The sequence below is a fragment of the Serinus canaria genome, chromosome 1A, assembly GCF_022539315.1.
Source record: "Serinus canaria isolate serCan28SL12 chromosome 1A, serCan2020, whole genome shotgun sequence".
Taxonomy (NCBI): Eukaryota; Metazoa; Chordata; class Aves; order Passeriformes; family Fringillidae; genus Serinus; species Serinus canaria.
The window spans coordinates 53655585-53682718 of NC_066314.1; the positions used below are offsets into that span (position 1 = coordinate 53655585).

Consider the following 27134-nt stretch of genomic DNA (forward strand, 5'->3'; position numbering starts at 1 on the left):
AACATTGATCTTTCCTCTCAAAGAAACCTGCAGCTGTTGAGCAGGTAAATGCTGCCAAGACCATTTAGTACTATTTCTGTCCCATGGCACCTCCTTCCTCCAACCCACCTTTTTCCTCTGTTATATCCTGCTCCCATGTAGAGAAGCAGCAGCCACTTTATATTCTGTGGAGCACTTTTACTCCTGTTGAAATGTCTGTGGGCTGGGCCAGTGTCACAGCAAGATCACAGAGTCATCTCTCCACCATTTGATGATATAGGCCCATAAAATATCTCAGGCACTGGAAGAAAACCCAGACCATGTGGCCCTTTTGGGATTCACTGCAGAGAATACTCCCAAGACAGAGAGGCATTCTGACCTTCCCAGTCCATCAGGAGTAATTAAGGCCGCCAGGACATCTTATTGTAATGGAGTACCTAAAGGACTTAGAATTAGGAGTTTTTTGAGTTGATGAATGGGTATCTAAGCTGAAACAATCTAGGCAGATTCCCACAGGGCATATTTGTGGAAAGGGTTTTGATGGGAATTCTGACCTGACTCAGAATCAGCTGGTTGACCCTGGAGAAAAGCCTGACTTGTTTGCTCCAGTGAGAAGAGCTGGAGCCAGAATTCATCCTTCCTTACTCAGCATCAGTGAAAGCATCTCAGCAGGAAACCAGCCCCTGAAAGAAAAGTGCTCACTGTGAGACCTGCCAGGAAGGCATTCCAGCACCAGATGTGGGATAAAGGCACAGATATTCAAGCCACTGTGGGGACTCCTGCAAGGAGTATAAGGCACAACCCCCAAATCACAGAGAACAATGTGACAATGCTCCAGGACACAGGGGTAGTAGGGGTTGAATGTGAGCACCCTACTAAGATGATGGGCCTCACCTGGTTTTCTGAGAATCACTAACAAGGGAGTGGGAGGTCCTAAGAATGGAAGATCAACCATCTACTTATGGTTGTGACTAGGTGCCTTTTAAACAACCTTTGGGTCTTTGTTTCTTTATTCTCTGATTCCTTGGGGACTTCAACTCAGGAGTTGTGAAAATGTCAGAAGAGTCTGTGACAATGCATGTTGACTACAGGACAACAATGTGCCATTTTTACTCCCTAAACCACTTTACTCCCAGCCACTTTACTCCCTAAACCTCCACATCAATGCAGCAACCTTTTTGCTGAGGCAGAAACCCCACTCTTTTTATAGGGTCATTCTGCTTTTATGTTTTATTTGTAGGATTATTCTTGTGCAGTTCTTAACTAAATACAAAGAAAACTGTAAATATCACACAGTTTGAATCACAAAAAAGGCCCTTTTTGTGTTTTAAGGACAAAAGCTCAATTCATTAAAAATGTGCCTTTGCTCACAAGAAACAATCCTGCTTCAGTCTGCCCTTCCAACAACTGCATCAGAACTCCAAACAATGCTTCCTCACCCTGCATGATTGTATTTCTGTGCAAGCTTACATCCATCATTATAATCCCTCCTATGGAAAGGTTGCTTTTTTGAGAACTGAGGGGAGTGAGTGGCACAGGGAATCCTCTCTCAGTATACAACAGGACAACATCATGGAGGTGATTCAGGAATATGTGCTCATATTTCTATTATGAGATTGGTTATCCAATTACAGGATTCATGTTACATAAGTTTAGGGCCTCCAGGAAAGCCATCATGCGTGGCTAAAATCCCAGAGATTTTGTTTTTTAAAAAAGGTGAAACTACAATAAAATGGTGGACGTTTCTTGAACGTTCTGACAGAAAGCCTTAACAGTAATCCCATGCCCAAATAAAAACTACCTGAGGGAGGAAAAGGGAAGTTGCTCTCTAAACCTGCTGGTGTGACAACAACCAACATAAGAGGAGCAGGCACAGCCAACAGAATGGTGTTTGGAGTTACGTTCTCTCTCCTGGATGCAGCCCGGAAACAGCATCAGGAATAGCTTCCCATGAGGGGGCACTACATTATCACACATCCAGGCCTGGAGCTCTCCACCTCCACGACTTTTACAAAGACACTGAACAGAGAGGGAAGCACATTTCAGCTTTGTTTATCCTCCTCTGCAAAAACTAAGATGATGAAGAATTACTGTGTTTATCCTGTTAAAAGATACACTACTATGTGTAATTCTGTCCACCAAGACAACTGGAACAAAAAATCCCAAACACAAATCTGGAATGCAGAGAGAATTTAGGATTTCTGAACTTTTAAGGGTTTGATTTCACAGTTACTGAAGAGGACCTTAATACAAACTAAGGACTTCTGTGTCCAATTTTTTAATGAACAGGGGATCCTCTTTATTGGCGAATGAGACAGATTAATTTGTGGGCTGGATTTGGTGTCTGGCCAGCAAGAGGAAGGAAAGTGAAGGGCTGGCCTGAGTGATTACTACTGACCTACACCACAAGCAACACTTAAATGGACATTACCATATGATCTCAGCTAGGAAGAAGTGACTTCCTGGAACTGTGGTTTCTGAGTGCAGAGGGATGGGCAAGATGGGGTTGGGGCAGAGGCAGCTGTTCTGAGCATGGGGCAAAGCTGCTGAGTGTCATCCTCCCACATGGCTGCACTCACTCAGGTGCTGCAGTTGCCTACATTGGGAAAAGCCTGCACACGTGCAACTCCTACAGAGCCAAATCTCCCTTTCAGCTGAAACCAGAGGAATGTTCGGCAAGTCGCTTGTAGGCAGCATGCTGCTTTCATTTCTGCTCTCCATGGTCAGTTTTGTAGAGGTCCCAACTATTTCAGCATGTCTGGACTAGACTAAGAGTACCTGCAGTGGTGTGACTTTGTCCATATTCCACCTTTCCTTTATAGTAATTTATTTCTAGAGTTCATAGCTGGAGCAGAAAGTCTGAAGAAATGACCACAGGGTGGCCTACCTGAATGTGAAAGAAACAGAAAACCACAATGAAGTGTTCTAGATGTTCTGGTAATGAGTGGATTGGTTTGTTCAGAACCATTTCTAGAGAAGCCCTTGAGTGTCAAACCCCCCCACACACACACGGTGGCCCAACTGTAGTTATTGCCATCAACACACATATATAATAGTGCAGAGGAAGACTCTGCTAAGTTCTTGCTTTAGCATTTCCAAATGGAGTAGAAATATTTTAAGAGTCCCAGTAATGTTCTCTAGGATTTCTCTAAGGGGAAAAGCAGACAATGCTTATTATCCTGGATCCTCTCTCTTTGGGCTTTTTCTCACTGCTAAGGAAGGAAGGGAAATATCAGTGTGTGAGGTGCAAGTAAGGCTGAGACCCCAATCCAGCAATTACCTACACAGGATTGTAAAAGGTAGCATGGGCTGGGCAATTTACTGCAGCATGAGGGCTCTGCTTCAGATTTGCACAAGGATTTAGCTGCGACAGAAGAACCACAGAAGGATTCAGTTAAAAAATCCACCTTTTTGCAGAGTTCAGAATCCCACAACACAGAAATGCATAGCACCGCAAAAAACAAAGAGCTGCCTCCCAAAGGCTCCCTGGGAGCTGCAAATGGGGATTTCAGTCTGGGAAAGGCACCTGCCAGGAACAACAGCTTGGGGTATCCTTTTCATGGAGCATATCAGGGCAGAAAAAGGATAAGCCCAAAGATTTCCTTGAAATTGTAACTGAGCTTGGAATTGCCTATATTGGCTGCTGTAAAAGAACAGCTGTTTGGAAATGTTGGCATAACCAGTCCTCATTAACATTTTCCAAAATTTGTGTGTGGATATATCAATGTTGTGATCCTGGATTACCAAAAATTAAAACTTTGGATGATGGAGAAAAGGCAAAGCCCACTAAAAGCTTTCTTATCTTCCTCTTTGTCTGACTACTCATTCCCCCAGGATACATTTTTTTCCCCATAATGTCTTTCTGCCCTTTTGGAGGCATCTTAATAGGATGAAGCACTGGGGTTTTTTGACCTGCCTTTATATTTTTTTTTGTTTGTTTTTGATCCTTGTCTACAGGTATTGTCTCATGTTTCCTGGGTATCTTTTGTGAATCCTCCTCAGGTAGCCCATGGACCTCCCGATATGTGTGGACTCTAGGCCAGAAATTACTGCATTAATTTTATTCAGTCAAATACACTGCTGACATTCAGGTACCAAAAATACCCTCATTAATGTTCTTACTCATAAATCACCCTTTCCCTGCACTATATATTTTCAAAAAAAAGCCCCTTTAAATTCAAGTTTGTATTATTTACCTGCAAGGACACTTCCATATAAATCTCCATATATTAATTAGGCGGGAATAGGGCTTAAGAAGCCATATATTTAACAGGAAGAAAATAATGTGATGGTATACTGCATTATGTATATCAAATGCAATTTTTGCAAGTTTGGCTGAGGGAAATCCTCCTAAAAATGTAAGAGCTTACTACTGTTCCACTGAGAATTCAATTACTGAGTTGCCAAATGCTACTGGTGAGCAGCAAACAGGGTGCTTTAAATACAGTATGTATCATTAAAGGCTGGTAACTGCTTCAGAGACTATAACCCCTTCAGCATAGCTCCTTTTTTCCCCCAATATTTATTCAAAGGAGCTTCTTGCTTGTGAAAGGAATCCGTACTTTATTAATCCCAAATAAAAGGATTTTAATGGAATTGGACTAACTTTTAAGCTATTTCCTCCTCTCTTTTGAAAAATAGTATATAAGCAAATAGATGTGAAGTTTTAAATCATGTTTTGCTGCAGTTGTTCATGTGAGATCTTGAGCAGGAGATACATTGTGGGAATTTCGTTCTTCAGTTTGTAGCTATGCTTTGAGCAGTACGTTGTCTTCCCACTGCCCAGCTGATGTTTTTTACATCCTTGGCGAAACTGATGTAACATCTGAGGTGATCTTGCCTGCTTTTACTGCTTGAGACTGGCCATTTCTACCCTCAATTCCATCCAAATCAGGGAAGGTCAACAAACCCAACATTTACATTTGTGCAGCCCACACTGTTCTGAAGCTGTGGCACGAGCAGTCATTTTCTTTGGTATCAGTCTGAACTGCAGCTGTAAACTGAGCTGGGAAAGTACATCAGCTTCCCCCAGGCTGACATCCACAAGTTCAGAACCACCTCATCCCTTTTAGAACAGCCAGGAGCTTATAATGAAGTGAACTGTTGGGCAATGTCAGGCTACAGAATGTGTGCAAATAAAAACATCCTTTTACTACCTTTCATGGCTGACAGGCAGGGACTCTCCAGACCATCCCTTACTCTCATGCCCCTAAGAATAGTCTTTGTCTCAAAACAGTCTGCAGCCTTGTCCATTTGTTTAAATTTTCCTGGCAGACCCTGTTAAAAAGGGGGAATTTAGCTATGTAGGACAATGGCCTGACATGTACATCAGTCCAGGCACTGCAATTACTTTGAAAAAAATTTGTACAACACAGGAAACGGGCCATTCACACTTAATCCATCCAATGTACACCTTCACTGTAACTGGTACATAATTCATCATGACAAAAACTATCCCTGCATGCTTCATATGCAGGTATCCATTTGTACAAACAATTCTTGCTGCTTTTCGTATGGAAAAAAAAAAACAACAAACCAAACCTGGATGAAGTTGAATAAGGATTATAAAGATATATAATTTAGGTGGATTATTTTGCTCCTGGTTTTACTCCATAAGAGCAGACACAGCATTGTATCTAGGTCACTTGTTGGCTGCAGGCTATTTGGAATTCCCAGGAAAGGGCACTTGAGAAGGAAAAGGGGGAAGCCCATTTAGGTCTGTTCTTGTCTTGGGATGTTCATGTTCTTTGACAATATGGGTTTTGTCTCAGAGATATTGTTATTAACTCAGGTTATGGCAGCAATGTAGATTTATAATTACTTTCAGACAGAAAAGCATTTCTAGCCGTATCACCCAAAAGAATTTCCCAGTTCTGTATTTTCCTAAACTTTTCTGTCACAGCTGCCTGGACATCTCCTTGAACAAATTTCAGGAAATATCCCAGAAATCAGTATTTGTCTGTGTGAAGCCCATAGCTTTTTTAACACCTGGGATAAATGATGCCTCTCCCAGACAACAGCAACAGTTCACCCCTGTAACTGCATCCACAACTGGCACTGAAGCGGATTCTCAGAATAAGACCCAAGCTCACTCCCAAAAATGAAGAACTTCCTGTAAACAAACCAAGAAACAAAAGCTAAAAATAGTCCTATTATAATAGCTGCTGTCAGGTGTGGAAATCAGAGCAAGAGATACACCTCAATCTCTAGCAGGGAAGATCCAACTCATATCTCTGAGGGATAGTTTGCACACTTAAAACAACCTCATACTCCACTGCATTCTTTCTATCCTACCAGACTGAATCCAAAGGTATGGCTGTAGGGATAAAAACCTCTGTCAGTGATACTGCTGTGTTCAAGATTTAAAAAAAAAACCCTACTGTGCAACTGTGACACTTTTTCCTCTTACTTCAGCACCTGTTGTAGCTCAAGAAGGTGCTGGCACACACAAAAGCAACGCGGTACTAAAGCTGAGCTGAGGCCAGAGGAGAGTCTGCACTTCTCTCAGCCTGCTGCAGTGAAAATGCAGTGCTGGAGGCCGTAAAAAAGAGGCAGGAAAGGAGATTACTGGATTTCAGAAGGGCTGCTACTGCTGGATGTTCACAGCGAGCTTTGGAGGAAATGAAGGAAACAGCCAGGACTGACTCAGCAGGGATGGGTGTTTTACTTGCTCCTTGTGTAAACTTACTGTCCTGCAGTTTCCAAGCTCTCTATTCTGGTCCCTTCCATTATTACCAAGTTTCTTCATGCCATATGCACAGGTTTGCATCTGCTTGGAGTAAGGTACAGCTGCTGAACACGCCTAGGGGAGCAAACTGGTTTTCCAAGGAAGGCTCCAGCAGATTTTAGTTTTAAGAATATGTCAGCAGCTGAACCAAGTTACTGTTCTGTCCTGCTGCTTGCCTGGATTTTGGCATGCCCAGCTGTGTGCTCTGCATGTAGAACTAAACCCAGAATAGTGTCTGGGCAGAGCAGAGAGGATGTGACAGCGGAGGACTTGAGCAGGACAGGATGTTTATGAGAAGGATGTCAGAGTGGGAGGAGTGGGAGGTTAATGTCCCAACTGCCCCGCAGCCCGACATAGCACAAGGAGGCAGGAGCAGTTCAGGGTACAGGGCCCTGCTCTTGGTGCTGCAGGGCCTCTTTGCAGGGAAGGGACATACCAGGGATCTATATACATAGATAGATAGATATAGATATATATATTTCGATAGATAGATATAGATATAGATAGATATAGATAGAGATATGTATACACACCAAGGAGGTATGTCCTTGAAGGGAAAGGGGCATATTCAGCTGCTGCAGACCAGAGTTTGGTGGGCTAAGAGACAGTGCAGCCCAATACACGTGGGATACTCACAGCATGGGGCAAGCCCTCTCCTGCTCACACTCTGCTGGGTTCCAGATGTATTCAGGCACTGAAACTCTTTGCAGCAGGCAAAGGAAGCAAGGTATCTCAAGACATGATTCACAAAATCAAACAGAAAACTGCCATTGCAGCTGCTGGACATGCCAAGGACAGGTGGAGAAGTTAAGCCCACCTCAGACAATAAGTTGCCCTTTCCTGGCTAGAAGAGGAGCAGTTTTACAATCAGGATGACCAACTCCAACCTGCTGCCAGCTTCTAGGAATTTAGAAAATGCAGTGAGAAGATGCACTAGCTGTTTATACAATCTCCCAGAGGTCTGACACAAAACTAAGAGAGACATGGGAATTTGAAGCACCCCTTTCCTTGCATCTGACAGTAAATGCAGTGATGTGGAATGGGAATCTCAGCTGCAGATGCTGATCCACTCTGCTGAATAAAGGCACCCACACAAACGAATGAAAGGAGTAATTTAATCAGAAGGCAGGAGCAGGCACGAGGATGATTCTGTGGCTGGCTGGGGAGAGTTCTCAGTGTGCCACTTCTGAGCATAGTTTTCCTGCCTGGGAAACTCAACATGGGTCTTGCAGACAAGGGAGGGTTCAGGATTGCCTAGGTGTAGGCTGCAGGGCTGCTCTGGTGGTTGAGCCAAGCTCCCTCTTTCTCTTTTGCTGAAATCTTCAGAGCACATCCTGGAAGATACACACCTGGAAGCCTCAGGAAATGATTAGGAGAAAAAAGCAGACTTAGCAAACAGACCACTCTGGATATCAACTTGAAGAGACAGAATATGTAATATAGGTAATGCCTTCCTCAGCCACCTGTCTAAGATAATTCTTTGTGCATTTTGATTTTGGTGAGCAAAGACCTATATAATACACCATGGCAAAGTGCACCCTCACACAAATCCTGTATCCCTTTAAGCACCTGTGTACCTACAGGAGAAAGAAAGCCCAGGAATTGTAGCTGTGGATTCAGTTTCTTAATGTAGCCTACAGAGTTTTTCTACCCACGGCCTGGTCAATTTCTTCTGAATTCAGGTTTTTCATTAATTTTCATTTATTTGACGATCTTGTATATAAACCTGCCTGGGATCCTGCAATCCTATAAAGCCTAAGACAACCCAACACTTTTCCTTGAACCCCCAGCTGCCTGCTGGGAGGAAACACAAAGGGCTCACACATGTGAAGTTAAGGAGTGGGAAAACAAGACTCAGATAATGAAGGAAGCTTAAAAAATAAAAAGCATCTCTGAGTCTTAAGCTGGTCCAGAGACCTGGGCTGGTGGGTCAGCTGCACTTCAGAGGCAAAGCAAACAAGCGCTGTGTCCAAATCTGAGAGGAACACAGTTATTGCAGAATCACAGAAAGTCTGGAACTGAAAAGGACCCACAAGGATCATCCAGCCAACTCCTGGCCCTGCACAGGACACGGCAGCAATCCCACCCTGTGCCCATGAACATTGCCCAAATGCTCGTGGAGCTCTGTCAGGCTGGGTTCTGTGACCACTGTCTGGGGGAGCATGTTCAGTTCCCGACCACTCTCGGGGTGAAGAACATTTCCTAAAATCCACCCTAACCCTCTCCTGACACAGCTCCAGCCGTTCCCTGGGTCCTGTCGCTGGTCACAGAGAGCAGAGATCAGGACCAGCCCCTCCTCCTTCCGAGGAAGCTGCAGAATTGATGTGAGCTCTCACCTCAGTCTCCTCTAGGCTGAGCGACTTATGCCGCTCGTCTTATGGCTTTCCCTCCAGGACCTTCACCCATATACTTACTACTGAATTAAAAGAAAAAAAAAAAGAGAAAAGAAAAAAAAAAAAAAGAAAAAAAACCGGAAAATACCATCCACTCGGACGTGTCAGGGCCTGTGGCCGGCCGGGGCTAGAAGCAGGAGCGAGGCGAGAGCCGCCGTCTCTGTCGCGACGCCACGGCCCCTCGGCCGACCTGCCCTGCCCTGCCCCGCCGCGGTGCCGACGGAGCGCGGCCGCCGGCCCCGCACGCCAATCAGGGCGGCCCGCCTGCCTTCCTGTAGGTGTGCCCGGCTCACCTGGAGCCGCACTCGGCACTCATGACATACCTGCGGCCCGCGCAGGGCGGCGAAGAGGCAGCGGCCGAGGGGCGCCGGTGGGGGTCACCGCTGGCCCCGGCCCCGCGATGTGAGCCCGGCGCAGGTAAGGGCGGCCGCCGGGGGCGGTGTTGCCGTATTCCCGGGATCGCCGTTGCCGTGTTCCCGGGAGAGGCGCGGGCCTGGCACCGGATCCCCGCGAAGCCTGGGCCAGGACGGAGGGGTGGCTGCCCCGCGGGGCCGGGGCGGGGGCGACGGGCGGGCTCCGGGAGCGCGGGGCGGGCGGGCGGGGCGGGGGGACGGTACGGCACCCGGAGGAGAAGGAAGGGGAGGGAGGGCGGCCAGCCCACCATTTTAGGACCCGAGGGGGACGGGAGGAGGGATCTGCGGGGAAGGCGAGCGTCGCTCCTCCCGCGGCGGGCGCGGTGCGGGCGCCATCGGGGCGCGGAGCCCCTCTGGGTCCCGGGCGCCGCCGGGGCTCCGGTACTCCCCGAGGGGACGGCGAAGCGGGCTCCGATCCGCCCGGCCCGGGGCCGCATCCTTGGCGGGGGCTGCCCGCCCCGACGACAGCGCCCGTCCCGCCCGCCGCCCTCCGCTCCCCTGCCCGCTGCCGGCAGCAGGGAGAGCCCGGAGCACAGGCCCGGTCCCAGGCTCGCCTGCCAAGCAGCGGCAGGAGCCTCTTCCCGCAGAAATGGTGCCTCCCACGCAGGAGCGAGATCCCACGGTGTTCGCCTGGTTTTCAGCTCCCGCCGGGAGCTGCGGCCCGGGAGTCGTGGGCTTGCTGTGCTTGAACTCTGGACACCTCCTTGTTTTCCTCCTTGCCTCGTGACTTTTATGGCCTGTCACGAAGGGAAGGCAGAGGAACGAAAGGCGAGATCCTTGCCTGCTGCTCGCTTCCTGCCTCCTTCCCGCAGACCCGGCCACCGCAGCAGCTCCGATGGCAATCCCAGCGCCCCAACCAACCTGCCAGGGGGGGATTCGGAGATCCCACGGCTCTCACCTGACCCATCGTCCTCCCAGCACTCATGTTTGTCGTTGCTTGATGCTTCGTTTATTCCCAGATATTGGCTAAGACTGCATCAAAGCTGGTAGGAATTACGGAGTTAGAGATCTGAGCTCAGCTCATTGGTGTTGACTTGTTGCAGACTTTGCCAGGGTGCTGCTGGAGATGAATGCCCGTTTTGGCTTCTCTGGAGCTGGCTACCTGTTCCTCCTGGACCAAGCCACATGTGTAATGTGTTGTTGGAAGTTTTGTGACCCGATTCCTTGGTGTTTTGGAGTTTCTCATAACCTGAATGACTTTGAAATGGCTTGGATAAGGGCTTAAAGGGTTGCACTGGAGGGAGGTGGCTTGGTTTGGAGGACTAATGTATGGGTGACTCAGATTTCAGAACTGCACCTGTAACAAATCTGAGTTCTTCTTAGTTTTTGTTAATGTTAGGAAGAGCTCAGCTGGCTTCTGTGAAGAGCCTTGTTTCTCCAGGTGGTGGTTGAGGGTGGCATTTCTCCTGTCCTACCTGTACAGCAGCCTCGTGGTCTGGGTAAATCTCAGTGGGGTTATACGGTCAGTTGCTTGTGTCAGCAGGTGACTGGGCTTGAGGTTGATTTTTGTGCTCTCTGAAATAGTGGGACACAAATGCTTCCTCTGGGAACTTCTTGTGCATCCTGGTAGATTTTGACGGTAAGTCTGTTCTGCAGGCCCCCTTTTTTTTTTTCTTTTTTTTGTTCTGCTAACTTTAGATGGATGTTCTTGAGCTTGTTCTGTTGAATCTTACCTTTCTTAGGGTACGCTTATTTCATGTGCTTTCTAACAGGAAAGAGCCAAATTATGCTATAGTTTTTGATTATTTTTTATTTCCTTTTTTTTTTTCTTTTTAATGTAATCTGTTTTGGAGTCTTGTTTAAAATAGGCTGTTTTATTTAATTAGTTTGTATTCATATTACATTCACTCTTCATAGTTATCCCAGGCAAAATTTAAGGAACAGCCCACAAGGGATTTCCAATTCTTAATTGGAATCACATTTTTTCCCAAGGATGTTTGATTCTAAGTGTTTACTTTGCTTTATTTCATCTGGTATCTTTCCAGTTGGTGTTGTTTGCTTAGTTACTGTTTGGCTAAATTATCCACAGCTAGTTTATTTCAGTAGTCATGCCTGGGAAGTTTTGCAATTTCTTTTCGCTTTGCAGCTCCTCACTGAGCTCCTGTTCAATCTTTTAGTGAAGAACTCAGAAGTGACTTCAGTGCAAATGCAGTTGTGCTCTATTGTTTTGACAATTGTGCTCTACAGAGAGGTTATTTCCCTCTTTCCTGAGGTAATCACACAGTTGATGTTCAGAGTATCAGTCAGTTGGGGACAGATACCTTCACCTGACCCCTGGCAGGAATTTACATTCCCAGCTGGTTATCACTGCATTGAATCCAAAATTCTGCTAGAAGAGTATCCAGTCTTGATTTCAAGATATCAGGTGATAGGCTGCAGTGGTTTCCTGGGTAAATTATTCCAATGGCTGATTACCCTCACTAATTTCTTATCTCCATTTGTCTGGCCTGGCTCCTAACCACAAAGTCTTGCTACAAGTTTTCATGACAGGTTGACATGAAAGCCTGTTGCTGCCAGGATGACACATTCCAACTAAAAGATGATCTCTTGTACTGTAAGCCATGGCTGTTAGCTGTGCTGAGTTCTTCCTTCTGGAGCCTGGGTGATCAGCACGGTTTAGAGCAGTGATGGAGGGTGCCTGGCCTGGTGTCTCTGTGCAGGCAGGGCTTCCTGGGAACTGTGATTAAATAACTTATGTTGCTTGGAGCTGGGCTTCACGTGATGAGCATGATGAGCAGCCCAGCAGCATAACAGCCTGCTACTGAAGGATCCAGTTCTCATCCAGTCCTGACTGCAATCTCCTGCTGCTTCCCTGGGATCAGCTCTGGTGACCAAGTAGCCTCAGATCAGTCCAGTCACTGCTCCAACTGAATATTAAACCCCATCCCTAATGAAAAAAAGTATAGAAGTTGGATTAGTCTGCCTTGTGACCAGAGCGATTGCTGAAGAAGTGTAGCGTGACACTGTCCATGAGAAATGTGGTGAGGGACCACCTCTTCCAGCAACAGAATTAGATGCCAGAGGGAATCACACGTTTAGTTCCTATGTTTCTGTGCTTGGATAAACAGGCTGTGGTTGCACAAATACTCTCAGCTGGTACTGCTGTTGAAAGAAGCCATCATGCCTTCCTGTTGCCATCTCTGCTGGTTCTCTGCTGTGGTTTGTTGTGAGACCACACATGCACCTCTACCATCAGGAGAGAAAGGGCAGAGGATGGAACTCCTTTTGGCAAGGTGAAGAGTTGGTGACACTGTGAGTTGTCACAAGCACTCCTTACTTTTAAATCTTCATAGAAGGCATATCTTTTTGCCTTCCCTCTGCAGCTGACATATGAGAACAGCTGCCCTGATTTACTCAGTAGTGTGGATTAACTCTGTTGTTTGGCTTGGGAGAACTGGGTTTAGGCAGGACTGGGTTTAGGTCAGCTGCTTTTATGTCTTTGGTCAAGAAGTGCATGTTGAAATTTGTTGTGTGGGAAAGAGCATTTAGTGTAAGAAGAAGGTCTGAGCCTTGGCTGTGACACACTGCTACCTGTGAAGGGTTCGGTGGTGCAGAAAAGTTCTAAGTTAATGCATTCATGTGTTCTAGATGTGAGTTCTCAGTGCTGAGCAATGTGGGGTGCCCTTTTGGGAAAGCTTCATTAATCTCGTCTTTTCCATTAACAAGTGACTCCAGCTTTCTTGCCCTTTGAGTAGAATTGGTTTGCTGAGGCAAAATCCATTCCCCATCTATTCTTTTAGACACCATTCCTTCAAGTCCTGTGCAGGATGAGGAACAGAGCCTGTGGTGGGGACTTGTTTTGACCTCATGTTTGGGGGGTTAGATTAAAAGCAAGATGAAGTTGGAAGAAGAAATTCCCATGACTTTAGTATAAGTTCAGTGCAAGGTCGGGGGGAGGGCTATTGGTTTTGATAGTGGGAAAAATTTCGAAGCGGGAAGGTGATTACCATGACCTGTGTACAAATGTGCATAGATAAAAGAGAGACACATATGTAAATGTATACAAAATAGAGGGTGTTCTGGTGCTAGGAGAGGTTGAGGAGGAGTGGCTGAAGAAACTGTAATTGGATAGCACACAAGGAGGGAACTGAGATGGAGGAAGCACAGGAATCTGCTGCTGGGAGAATACTGCATTAAAGGAGATGGCCATAAATTCCCTTCCTGAAAACATATAGTTTTTGCAGTGTCACAGAGAAGTGTGTGGCATTTGGACACCAAACCGCTTTTTTGTTATCTCAGATTGAACACACAGCTGCAGGCAGGGGCTCAGTGTGTGAGATTGACTGCCCACAGCCTTGCTGGTGCTCAGAGTCATTAAGCACTGGGGTTCCTAATGCTGATCATACACAGAAATTCCTATATCTCCATCAGGGCCAGGCTGGGGTGCCAAGTGGGATCCAGTAGCTGGGTGATCCCCTCCATGGGCAGAACAGAGCTGTGCACTGGTGAGCAGACCCAGCCTTGCACAGGGTGTGACTGGAGGAGGTGAGGGGAGGGAAAGCTCTTGCTTCATCACCAAATCCAGCAGTAGAGTTTATGAATCCAAAGCACACCCCTCTGGAGGCAGGGGAGGGGATTAGGATCCTGATCGTGTTAGGGCATGATTTGTTCAGGTTGCAAAAGCCCAGGGATAAGCAGGGGACATGAGTGTGGCTTACAAGCAAACTTGTAACTAGTTGGATGTGATCCCAGTTCATATCAGCCACAAGTGGCTGGCATGGCTACACTTGCATATTCACTGGGTAATAGAAATAGGTGCACAAAGCAGTGTTAAGCTAACACAAAGGCCACCGTTGGGAGGAGTAGAAGAAGATGCTTTGCCCGTGATCTTGCTGGGCAGCTGCAAAAAATCAGGATGTGTAAGCTATATGGTATGTGTGCTTTACACTCACCTTTGCAGGTGTAATGATCAAAAATGCCTACACAGATTGTTTGAATAGCTTAAATCTTACTTGGGCCCTTAAATCTTCACTACAGATTGCTGTCTGTGATGAGGGGCTCGTGGAAACTTGGAAAGAGTAGATGGGAAGATTATAGCTTTCAGAGGAAAAAACATACCAGTGCCTATAGCAAAGCTCTGATGCTGTAGCATCAGATGTCTTTACTGGATCCAGGATTAATCCTTGGATTAAGCCTGAGTTTAGATGCAGAAGTTTTGGTGTAGGTATTCCATAGCGCAGGCATTCAAGGGTAACTCTAGACTATGAAATGTAATCCATCTGCAACATTTGAGTCACTCTCCTTTCTGAGGTGCTCCTAGATCACAGTCTGGTTTTACAGGTGAGGGCTGCCAGGCTGCTGGTGAAGTAGTGAAGGTGCAGTGTGTCTATTTCCATTCTAGTAATTTCTTAATAGCAACTGGTGATGTGTATAGGGAATACATGACTGTATGTCACTCTCTTCTCATCTCTGGGCACAGCTGGGAAGAGGGAACATTCCATCAGGGCATGTGGGGAAGGCTGAAAGGGAGGCCGTAGGGTGTTCCTGTAGGCACAGGGTGAGCACTGCTTGTTTTGGTGCCATCTGGGAAGGCAGTCGTCCTCTTGCATCACTCCTACAGTTCACCTTGTCTTCTGCCCCTGCACAATGAGTAAACTGAGTTGTTTCATTTCGGAGAGGGCAGAGAGAGGAAGATGAGCAATTTGGAGGTATGCTTGAGCAATGAAATGTGCCTTATCCTGAAAGAGCAAGGCCAGGCATGCAAGTTATGTCATTGTAGTGTGTGCTCCATCACAAGGGAGAGTCAGGGCTATGAAAAGCAGCTAAAAATTGTGTCTGTGTGTCTGGAAAAGTCATGACAGCTGAATTGCCCAGTGGGTGTTATCCAGATGAACCACAGACATTTCTTTTCATTCTCTACCAGCATTATTCTTCATTCTCTACCGGCATCATTTTTGCCTATCCAGTTGCTGAGTGGGTGATAACAGTGTTATCAGATCTGAAAATAAGCATCTGAGTGTAAAAGGTGAATGATGGATTGATTCTGACTTTGATAGTCATAGCCAGATGACTTTAGAAGAGACCAGAACAAGAAGAGATGAGATGTGCTGCATTGTATGTGCAGTGAAAACTGGCATGATCAGAAATCTCACATTCAGCAAGGCAGTATGGAAGCAAATCTGCCCTGAAATGTATAACTGCATTTTATGAGAATGTTGCCTTTGAAAGCTTAATTTAAAAGGTAGCATTGTAAAAGGTTTTGTTGTGATTACTAAAAAGAGTAAACAAAGTGCACTGAAAGGCAAAAAAAGGTATTAACTGCAGCGGGAGACAAATACAGAAGTGTCAAGCAAAGCACATGTAAAAACACCAGCTTGGTTTTAAACTATGGTTTGGTAGAGAAATGCAGTTTTGTGTTTAATGGGAACAAGAAATAAATGATGCTCTCTGTCCTAAGTTCATAAATTGAATGAATTGGAAAAGGGGTCTCCCCTAGATGTGAGCACAGTGAGAAATAGACATTCACATTCTAATAAACATATCTAATAGATATATCTGACATGTGTGAGATTATGGGAGTGGGGCTTTAGCTGATTGGGCAGTGAGACTCCTCCAGTACAAGTGTGATACCAGAATGAGCCAAAACAACTAAGTATGTACACTACATTGTGGGAAAAATCTCTGTTATTTGTAGTAAACAACTTTACAGCACAAAAGGAAAATATCTTAGTAATCTGTTTTGTTATCTGGAAGAACTTGGAGGCAAAAATACATGGAAGGAAAGAACAGAGTGAGGAGCTGATATATTTTTGTTGGGGAAAGGATTGCTTAAATAAGACTTTGCTTATGGTTGCAATCAGATATGGGGTTTATCACAGGCCTTTCCATATTCAGTACTCTGAGTAGCCACTCCCTGCCTAATCCTCAGAGTATGTCTGGGAGGTAGAAGGGTTTACTATTACCCAAGCTGCACAGATGACCCTCAGACAGGCAGAAACTGCTGGAAACAGCTAGAATACAGAATTGGAAATTCTGCTGGATAGGGCCATTCTTGGTTACCCTAAAAATATGCCAAAACCAGTTACAATTTAAGTCTTCTGTAGAGTCTCCTTTTAGTGAATGACTGCAGTGTGGCGCTGTAGAAAGGAGAGCCCCCGGTATCCAGATGTGTGTTCCCCTTCCAGCCTGGATTATGTTACTGGTGATAACAGCTATCCTTTGTGGGCCCCACTGGCTTGAAATTTCTAGTGACTGCACCCATGTTTAACTGCTCATAAGCCCTAGCGGTGAGGAGAGACAAGACTTAAAACAGCAGGGTGCATCTTTGCCACCTTCTGTTAGGGCAAGTGCAGAAATAGCCAAAGGTTTGGAATGCTGGGGTACTCCCCAAGTTTGCATCAAAAGCAGCAATGGCATGTCCTGCTGTGGGGATAGCTGTAATTGCACCTTAACTGGCACAAGTGGAAGAGGTGAGGTGCTGGCTTCAGTAAAAGGCAGCAAAGATCTGTGGTGAAAGCTGGGTTCCTCAGGTGCATCAGTCTGGCAGGGTTTAGACCAAATGTTCTGTACAGGAAGGTGTTTGGAGAGAGGACTCCAAGAAGGAGAGCTCTGGCTCTTCCCTCCTTCTTGGGCATGGTCCACTGACAATCCGAATTCTTCCCCCTTCAGGCTCTCTATTGGTCTTAGCTTCCCCAAACTGCAGTGGTCATACCACATCATACCCTTTGCTGTTACATCCAGTGATTTTTGGGTTTTTTTTTAAGCACAGCAAAGCATTTTGCCCCATCCCAAGTCCAATGAACTCCTTTAGGTGACTGGAGGAACTCTGCTGCATCTTATTGACCTTGGCAGGGATGGGACATTTATGTGTTTATTTATGCCTCACTGATCAAAGTGTGTTGCAGGTAATGGGAAGGCGAAGGAGCTGAGTCTCCAATTTCATTTGCCAGGTGCCTATGGCTTCCTGCGGGAAGTCTCTCATGGATGGGAAGGTATGCGCCAGCCCCATTAGAATATGCCATGCACACCTGTGTAGGCCGGGAGATGTGAGGACCAGCTCAGCCAGAGCTCTCGTTTTGTGACTGTGTCATAAAAAAGGTGAAGGAAATTTTATTGGCTCGTCTTTCCACTGTTACTCACAGGCCACTGTTAAGTTGTCTCATCCTCTGATTTCTCACTGCCACACTGAATTCAGGATCTTGGGGTGAATTTGAGGCACACAGACCTTATTTTACTCCTCAGCATTGCCATCTGATAAGGTGGGACCTGGGAGGGGAAAGAGAGAAGTGGTGTTTCATGCCACAGGGCTGAGCAAAAGGAAGCCGTAGGCCAGTCAAGAAGAGACAGAGTTGATGTCTTCAAAGACTCCCAAAGGGCAATCTTAGGATCCTGATTGCTCAGCTAATATCTGAAGATCATGAAGCCAGCAAGGATTGCAAATTTAGAGAATCTGGAAGGGTGGTGGTGGGAAATGGACTGTGCCCCCCTCATTCATATGCAGAAAAACTAAAATGGAGGGAGGAAGGATGAAAATATCTCTAGTTGTTCCTTATGCATTGAAACTTGTTTAATTATTGAAATCGGAAAAATATTTTAATTAATTCATTGAAGAAATGTTAGTAATATTTCTGAACTGGTATAAAATGAGTGCTCTAAATTAATCCACACTTGGAGGTGTACTACTCTACTTTTTCTTTTTTTTTAATTTTATAATATGCTGTGTTAATGACAATATTAGGAACTAATGTTAAATCTTAACTATAACATCTATGGGCTGTAATTACTACTATAAACCTTGAAATAAGGTAGTACTAATTGGTAAAGCTAGTTATAAAAAGCATTTTCTAAGACCGATGTATATCAGTAACAGCATTTAAACCCCTGATTTATACAACTTTTCACAGCTTGATCTGAAAGACAGGGTCACAAGAATGTCTTCCCTTCCCTTCCCTTTGGAGTATTTCCCTGCTAGACTTTGCAGGTGGTTTGAGGTTTCCAGGGCTTTTCTGAGGATCTCCTACATGTTATTACTTGTTTTCAGAGTTGGTCCTAGGGGCTGTCTCCTAATTCACCTCTCTTCCATGTAACATCCCCTCAGAGCCAGCCCTTTCCTATGGAAAGAAGGCTGGCTGTGGGTTCACCGGAATGGCAGTCAGTGGCAATAATGAGACAAGGAAACATAAAACCTTAAAAACAATGGCTCATTAGAATATCCTGCTTCCCCTGGTGCCTGCCTCTCACCTGGGAGGGCAGCAGACATGTTTCTAGCAGTGGGCCAGGACTGAGTGTGTAAAACCCCCCTGCTCTGCTGCTGCTGGTGTGTGTGGGCTGCCGAGGGAGCACCTGGCTCTGTTTGCGGAGTGCTTGGCAGTCACACACGGAGAGACACCTACACTGAAGTGGCAAGCACTGGCCTATGGATCCTGGGTGTGGTTTCACCAGAGCATAGGGCTAAGTCCAGGTTTCTGCTTTCCTCCTCCTGCTTTGCTGCCCAGTCCTGTGTTCTTGTCCTCTTGTGCTGCTTGTACAGCTGCTCTGGGGTCCCAGCACATGGAGGACATGGACCTGCTGGGTGGAGGAGTTCTGCTATGAAGACATGCTAAGGGAATTGGGATTGTTCAGCCTGGAGAAGAGAAGACTTTGGGGTGACCTCACTGTGCCCTTCCAGGGCCTGAAGGGAGCTATAGGAGAGATGTAGAGACTTTTGACAAGGGCCTGGAGTGACAGGACAAGGGGGAATAGCTTCAAACTGGCAGTAGGTTTAGATGGGTTATTAGGAAGAAATTCTTCCCTGTAAGGGGGGTGATGCCCTGGCACAGGGTGCCCAGAGAAGCTGTGGTTGCCCCATCCCTGGCAGTATTCCAGGCCAGATTGGATGGGGCTCTTAGCAACCTGGAATAGTGGAAGGTGTCCCTGCCCACGGCAGGGGGTTGGAATGAGATGGGCTTTAAAGACTCTTCCTACCCAAACCATTCTCTGATTCCATATATAACTCCTGCAGGTAGCTGTCAGATTTACCTTTACTACTTATCTTTTCTACTGTGTCATACCTTTATTGCTGCTCTCATTTCTCTGCTCCTGGGTTGTTGGTTTTTTTTGGCTTGACAACTCCCTCAGATGGCTCATACATAGTCATGTGTGCACTGGCACGAGGGAGTTGTTGGCAGCAACCTGGATGCATAGTAAATTGGTCTGTTCTGGATTTCAGGTGTTTTGGATTTTCAGGGTTCCATGTCAGGTCTTAATTGAGATTTATTAAGAGCCTAGTGGTGTTGGATAGTTTGTACAGTCAGCAGCAGAAGGAATTGAAGAAACTCTTCTTTTCCTTTTTTTCCTTTTTTTTTTTTTTTTTTAAGGAATGGAGTATAAAGTGAACTTTGCAGGATATCTGCAAATACCTAAATTGGGCCTGACAAATTTGATTATTAACCCAGTTATATCTCAGTGTATTTCACTGCCCTTATTTTAGTTTCTGGTAGCCCATGTAACTCACTGCATCAGGCCTAAATACTCTGCATTGTCATGAGTCCCAACCTTTGAAAAATAGGGATCAGGCAGAGAGGGAATGGGGAGTTTCCCTTCCTCTCCTTAGTTACAAATTAATGTTTAGGATTAAGAAATTAAGATGAACCCAGACAGCAAGATTTCATTCTTGAGTCATACTTAGTTTTTCTGGCCTTTTTCATACCCATTAAAGGCCATACATCCATTTTTTCTTAATTGTAAGCCAAAACTCTCACATAACCACAGGATTCTAGGAAGTGGGACTGTATGAGAAACAGAAAATGTTGTGATGTGCACTATAAGCGTGTGCCAGTTGGCCATACAAGCCTTAGACCATGAGGAACAGCAAGTTTTCTGTGTGTTCACATTAGTACCTTCCTATTCAGCACCCACACAATTCCTGTGGCTTTGGGTGTGTGAAGCTGTTTTTCCACAAGGGAGAGGGAAGGGGTCCCCGCTGTTGCTTTCCCACATTTACATTTCTTATAACATTTTATTTATATCTAACACTTTTAGCTTCCAGTACCAAACTTGTCTCATAGTAGCTTCTTCAATCTTAAGACACCAGTTAAATTTCCAAGAAAAAAATGGTTTGTTCCCTGAGAAGCTGGGTTAGGGGAGGGTTGTACCAAACCTGTTTTTCCTACATACATCCCTTTTGGATGGATTTTTTTTTTCTTTCTTTAGCTACAGTTTTCGGTACAAAGCTGCATCACTGTTACACTATTGCCAAGTATTTTTGTGATTTGATTGCGATACAAATCTCATAACTTTTTAAAATAAATCTCATTGCTGGAATCATAAGGTAATTAAAGCTGATATGGGGAGCTAAGGCTGCAAACATGCATTCTGAGGGCACAACACAAGGATAAATGTGTGGTTTTGTTGTTGTGGTTGCTATCTCTTGGGATTCTGAATCCAACAATTTTTTATTGTTCTCTCTAATTGATGGTACAATATTGAAGCCAGAGAATGACAGAGAATGACAGTTTTCTGCTGTTGTTATGGCTGATGACACTGTACTATCACTACCATGAAAAGTGCAGTTTTATGGGTATTTTAGCATTTTTTTAGTTGCATGGGATGTGCTTTACCTATTGATACAAAAGCAGGATTTTGCCAGTATATTTTTGCCTGGGTATATATCAGGGTTTAGCTTGTCAGTCATCCCACACTACTAAAATATTCCAGCTTTATTTTCTGTGGGTTTCTGATAGCTACCAAAAATCTGACAATTTTCCAGGTGGAACTTGATCTGGGTGTGAAAAAGGTTATATTACCTGTTTGCATCAGACAGGATAATTTTGGAGGGCCTCTCTGCAGGGCAGGACAGTTTGTCCCAGTTCAGTTTGCTGAATATTGTTCATCCTTATCTGCCTGTAGCTTAACTGTGCTCAGAATGAGTACAGGTTACACAAATGGCTCCACTGTGCAGGCTTGGCAAGGCCAAGCTTTCAAGTGTGTTTCCAGGTCCTTTGATGTCTTAAGGACATTTGCATCTGTCAGAATGGTTTGATGCAAACATGAGCCTTCTTTAATTTGAGACTCAAAAACAGCAGCGTGGGATTCTGGCTCACACATCCATAGTGTAGTGAGAGACTCTGAGATTTCTTTCTCTAACTGGAGAATCTGTCCCTTGAAGGTCTTGAATCCTCTGCTCAAAGAGGAACTGAGAACTCCTGGGGTTCTTGGCAGACATGCCACCTATGAATGTGTACAGCATGCTGCTAGCAGCCACCTCTGCATAAAATGTTACGGAGAAAAGTAATTGGGGAAGTTCTTGCCTCCTTTTGTGCTCTAGATGTTTCTGTCACTCGTGTCTCCATCCCCACAGTTTGTGGAGAGACCTGCACAGAGCAACTTGCAGTGACTCAGTACATTACTTACACTTACTGGGAATTCTGCTGTTCACCAAGTAATGTCAATTATCTTTCTACTGAACTCTAGTAGTGAGAATCACACACTATTCTTGTTTATTCTCATATTAGAGAACTGCAGAATATCAAGGCTTACCCATTACTTTTATGAATATAAACTTAACCTCTGCTTAGAATAAACTGGGTTTTTTGCTTTACAGGTGACCCCATTTTATCTTAAGAATGAATCACTTTTATTGCATCTCTGGGAAGTGCAATGTACAATCCAAGCCACGTTCTTCACTTGCTGTTTGCCAAATGTTCAGTTGCAATTTCCAGGTTGAAATTGTGTTCAACGCAAAATTATGTTTCTCTGACACTTTTTTTTTGTTAGCATTAAGTATTATAATCTACTTAAATAGCAACCAATGTAAGGAAAGTATGGGAAAGTATCCTTTGTTTTGCCCCCTCAGTTATTGAGTCATTAGATAATTAATAGGCTCAGTGTATCTTGAGTGTGCCTATGATGAGTGAAAGCTGCGACGGGTGTGTTAAATCTCGGGCAAACTCTCTGCAGTGGTGTGACTGGGAGGTCTCACCTGTGTTTCTCAAGCTTCAATAGCAGCTCAGATGCATTTTCCAGGAGATCACATGCTTTTGGCAGCTGTGTTTTGTTCTCCCCTGCCTAAGACACCTGAGGCAACTCCTGGTTCCCAGAACATTACCAGCACTGTGTATCACAGCAGTAGACTCTACATTATTTTGCTGTTTTAGATCATCTTACTTTCCTTTTAAGTCTTTTCGTTCAGCAAGCTCCTACTACTCTCCATGCCCTCAAAGCTGACTCCACGTTACGTTATTTCCCTCCTTCCTTCTTCTCTCTAGCACCCTGTGTTATCTCTTCCTGCGTTCTGACCCCCTTCCTTCACCTCCCTTGATGGGTTGTACAGCGATAGAGCAGTCTGGGGTGGTGTGTGAAGATTGGTGACTATTTCTTTGCAGGGGAATATGTGCAGTGGGAATCTCTCACATGGACATGCAGCTGAGGAAGCCAGCCTAAGCATGGCAGGACTAGCTGAGGAGATATAAAAATTAAGCCTTGTGGCAGGGCAGGCTTTGTGTTCAGTTTCCTGGGTGTCTCACCAAACTGAAGTCCAGTCCTGGGAGAGATGGTGCTGTCCTGCACACTGAACTCTGGTTTTTGTAAGGAGAAAGGCTGGCTCTGAGCTGATTCAAATCATAAAATGATAAGGAGTTGGAAGTGACCTTAAAGATCACCTGGTCCCAAACCCATCTGCTATGGGCAGGGACACCTTCCACTATCCCAGATTGCTCAGACCCCCATCCAACCTGGCCTGGAACACTGCCAGGGATGGGGCAGCCAGAGCTTCTCTGGGCAATCTGTTCCAGAACCTTACCACCCTCACAGGAAAGAATTCCTTCCTAATATATAACCTAAATTTTGCCTCTTTCAGCTCCTTGTAAAGTGTACCTGAACTGTGTGACCAAGATGATTAAACCAAGCTGAGATAGCAGGAAAAGACTCAGGACAGCCTTATTGTTTTTTGGGTGGGTGTTAGAGCCAAACACAAAACTCTTTCCTGCCTGAGCTTCAGTCCTTAAAGCCAACTTTGGCATTTCTTCACATTGTTGTGGCTGCACCAGCAAGGATAAACCCAAACTAGGGACTACTTGGGAAACCCTTTGTTTCAATGAGAAAAAGGGTGTCCTTGCCCATGCTGCTCAAACATTATCGTGAATGCCTTTCTCCTCTTGCTGCCAGAAGCTCATGGCTGCAGCTGGGCCAGAGCAGCTCCATCCCTACGTCACAGGGCAGGACTTTCTCTGCTGGGAGCACCCTGGGCGTGTGAGCTGCTCCATGGCCCGCGGCAGGGGAGCAGGATGGGGGAATGGGGCCGAGGGCGGCCGGGTGGCACCCGGCACCATGCGGGGAGGGCCAAGGTGGCAGGCAGAAAGCTCCATCTTTCCCCACTTTTGGAGGAGGAGGATCTTGGGGCTCCACTTGTGTTTAGCCTTGCTTCTTGGCTAGCCGAAGGGCTTGTCTGTGCTTGATAGAACTTGTTATTGCTCCTTTCTTTGTTGGAGGGTGGGGGGAGGGAAGGTGAGGTACTTTCTATTTAAAACCAGAAGTGTTTGTCATCTCTGTCCAGGTGAATTAACCCCCAGTGGAAGGAAGTATGACATTCACGTTGCCGTTTGTAATCTGGGAAAGCTATGGATGGATTGTGCCCTCATGCTTTCACTGCTGTCCTTTTCTTGCTCACCAGATCACCTCCTTCACTCTTCTCCTCTCAGATTTTGTGCCTATGACTGCAGCAGGACCAAGCATTGCCCCTCTGTTTTTGTGCTGGCATGTGGCCAGCTGCTCCCTCTCACTCTTCCAGCTTGGAGGGGTTCTATGTACCCAGAACCACCTAAAAGTTTAGTGCATGGGAGTTGAAGTCTGGTGTTTCTAGGCCCTCTCTAGAGAAGAGCTTGAGTGTCTTTATCTTAACAGAGAACATCAGTTTACCTTGTTTCACACACAGAGCATATGAGGGAGTGATGGCCAGCTGATCTTCTGATCCAGTGAGAGATGTGAAAGATCAGTAAGCCCCAAAAGGGGAAACAATGAATTATCTTTGAGAGTTTGTATATCCTGCCTAGTGGCAGAGGCTAGATAGGTCCTGTGTGCTGCTCTGTCACATTATTGGCCCTGCTGAAAATGCTAATTGAAAGTTTGCTTTGGGTGTCTGAGATCCTGGGGGTCTCCTGGGCCCTCCTCTGATGGAGCAGACCTGCATTGGGAGTTTAACATGACTCTGCTCCACAGGCACTCTCTTCTGGTAATTACTGGGGTCTTGAATATAGCTGCTCTGGATGCGAAGGCTACAGGGGCTGTCAATCTTGTTTTATTATTTCCCCTTCCATCTTCATGAAATCTTTATTGCAGACATGTGTCTTCTACTATGGTGTACTCAGCCTTCAACTTGGAGGTTAACAGTCTCCCTGGTGAGATGCATGAGTCCTCCCCTTGTGTCTCCGTAGAAAGTTTGCCTGCTCCTTCTCCTGCCTCGCTTCTCAAAGCTCCTCTCTTGCTCTCCCTGAGGTGCGCAAAACACCTGGCAGTAATATGATAAGACACATCTCACTTGGCAGCTTCCAGTGTTGATGTGCTGTGCAACTCCCTGTACCCTGCCTCCCAGTATCATCATGGAACTGCTCCAAATGCAGCTTTAAACTTGTCGTTTTGCCTGTCCAAATCCCTTGCAACAGAGCTATGGAGATGGAAACTAGCATTTTGAGTTTAATAAGGGGAAATTCAGGGCTGTGTACATCTGTGAAACATCACAGTGAGCAAGAGTTCTTCCCCTGACAAAGTGTGAGCTTGAGCACTTTACTATTCAGATCTTTATGAGCCATCCTACCTTTAGTAATTGGAAGCCTTTCTTAGCCAGCAGCTTATGTCTCCCTAAACTGTCTCTGCTCTTGGGGAGCCTGTTTTTGAAGACTGTCTGTATTTGGTGTGAGAAGTAGTACTTTTCTAGGTCTGGAGCTGAGTAGACTCAGGTGGGGTAGCCAGGAGAGCCAAGAGCAGTGTAGTACAAGAGGGATCTAATGTGGAACCTTTGAAAAAGGTTTAGCAGTATCCAGGTAGTTTAGTAGCAGCTGACAGCAGCTGGAAGCTTTGTGAGAACTCCCTGAATGGACATACCTCTTTGAAACAAACTGGTTGTTAAAATTACAGCTATTACAACTACCCAGTGCTTGGGAGGGAAAATCCAAATTGCTGAAAAATGCTGGTTTTGGCCTGGTTTTGTAAGAAAGACTCTCTTTTCACTATAAACAAAAATCAAAGATTACATGAGAAAAAAATTGCCAGGAAGTAGTTAGCTGATGAGTTAACTCAATTAGCTAACTCAATTATTTTCCTAATTCTTTTTGGAACTGAGGTTGTTCAGCCTGCAGAAGGGAAGGCTCCAGGGAGACCTCATTTCAGCCTTCCAGTACTTAAAAGGGGTGTTTAGAAATAGGAAGCTACTTTTTACATAGGCAGGTAGTCATAGAACAAGGGGGATATGTTTTAAACCAAAAGAGGAGAGATTTAGATTTGATACTGGAAAGAAATCCTTTAATATGAGGGTGGAAGGCACTGGTACAGGTTGCCCAGAGAAGCTGTGGCTGCCCCATCCCTGGAAATGTTCCCTGCATTGCTTTGAGCAACCTTGGATAGTGGAAGGTGCCCCTGCCAGGGGTTGGATCTGGGTGATCTTTAATGCTCCTTCCAACCCAAACCATTCTGTGATGAAGGTGTATAAAATGCTTCAGTTCTAACTCCAAAGCATGCGCTCCTTGCCTTCAGAGCTGGTGTTCTGTTTCACTTGACATAAGGGAAAACAGAAGCTAAACCAGCTTTCAGGCCAGGCATGCCCTTGCTGTGGGGCTAACTGGGACAATTAGTTCAGATATAATTATGCCCTTACTGCTTTTACTTTCTGAGTGGGATCAGAGGTTGGTACGTGTGACTCCAGAGCCACTCTAGCACAAGGAAATCACCATAGAAGAAAAGAGAGGCAGCCACAACAGTTTGTGTCTTTCTCAGTTTTTTTCCAGGTAGGGATTGTGGGTCATGGTAGAAGACAGAGAGATAAAAGTGGTGAATCAGATTCTTCTGTCCTTTTCACAGACATACCCCAAATGTGCATTCCCTAGTGCTTTGTCATGTCTGAACTTCAAATGCAGTAGTGGATGGGAAATTCCACTGTATCCTTTGGGAAACTGTCCAACAATCCTGAGATGGCTTTTTTTTTTCTTTTCCCCTCCCTAAAAGAGCAGACTAAATGGTGACGTTTCTCTATCTAGTCTGTAAATTAGTCCACACACACCAGAGCTACTCCTCTCAACCCATGTGGTTTACAGCCTTCAAATATCTCGTGTCTTGTGTCATGTCCTAGTTACCTGTTAATCAAATTTGTATGTTCCTATGTTTTGTTAATTAATTTCTGTGATCATTTGCAATGAGTTCCAGACCTACACAGAGATCTGCAAAGAGAGCCATCAGCTCCAAAGAACAGGCAAAAATCAGAGAGAATTTTTTTTTTTAAACTCAGCTAGAAGAGGCCAGGAGTATTTGTCCACCTTGCCCCATGAAAATCAATGGAGATTTTTGAAAATTTTCTTGTTCTCTGGATGCCTTCTGGTACCCCCTTTTGGGTCTGAGATAACCAGCCATGGCCACCCCTTTCCATAAGTTGCCCTGCGGCAATTGCAGAGAGATCAGCACCGCTGCTCTTCGACCAAAATCACTTCCTGCATTTGCATG

At 45.4% G+C, this 27134-nt stretch overlaps 1 protein-coding gene and 1 long non-coding RNA gene across 2 annotated transcripts in view; one reads left to right on the plus strand and one right to left on the minus strand.

Moving 5' to 3' along the window:
- Positions 1–7807: 7807 nt before the first annotated feature.
- On the minus strand, positions 7808–9274 carry LOC127059156 (uncharacterized). The gene is made up of 2 exons (XR_007776641.1): positions 9043–9274; positions 7808–8055 (listed from the first exon to the last, which is right to left on the minus strand). It is a non-coding gene; the product is annotated as an uncharacterized LOC127059156 (long non-coding RNA).
- Positions 9275–9423: 149 nt separating this feature from the next.
- The window catches only part of ARHGEF5 (Rho guanine nucleotide exchange factor 5), a gene marked incomplete at its 5' end in the record, with an annotated part of 32548 nt that continues 14837 nt past the window's right edge, over positions 9424–27134 (plus strand). Inside the window, one exon of the mRNA XM_050969919.1 lies at positions 9424–9516. Within this exon, the coding sequence (XP_050825876.1) occupies positions 9424–9516 (93 nt within the window). The remainder of the gene's footprint in view (positions 9517–27134) is intronic.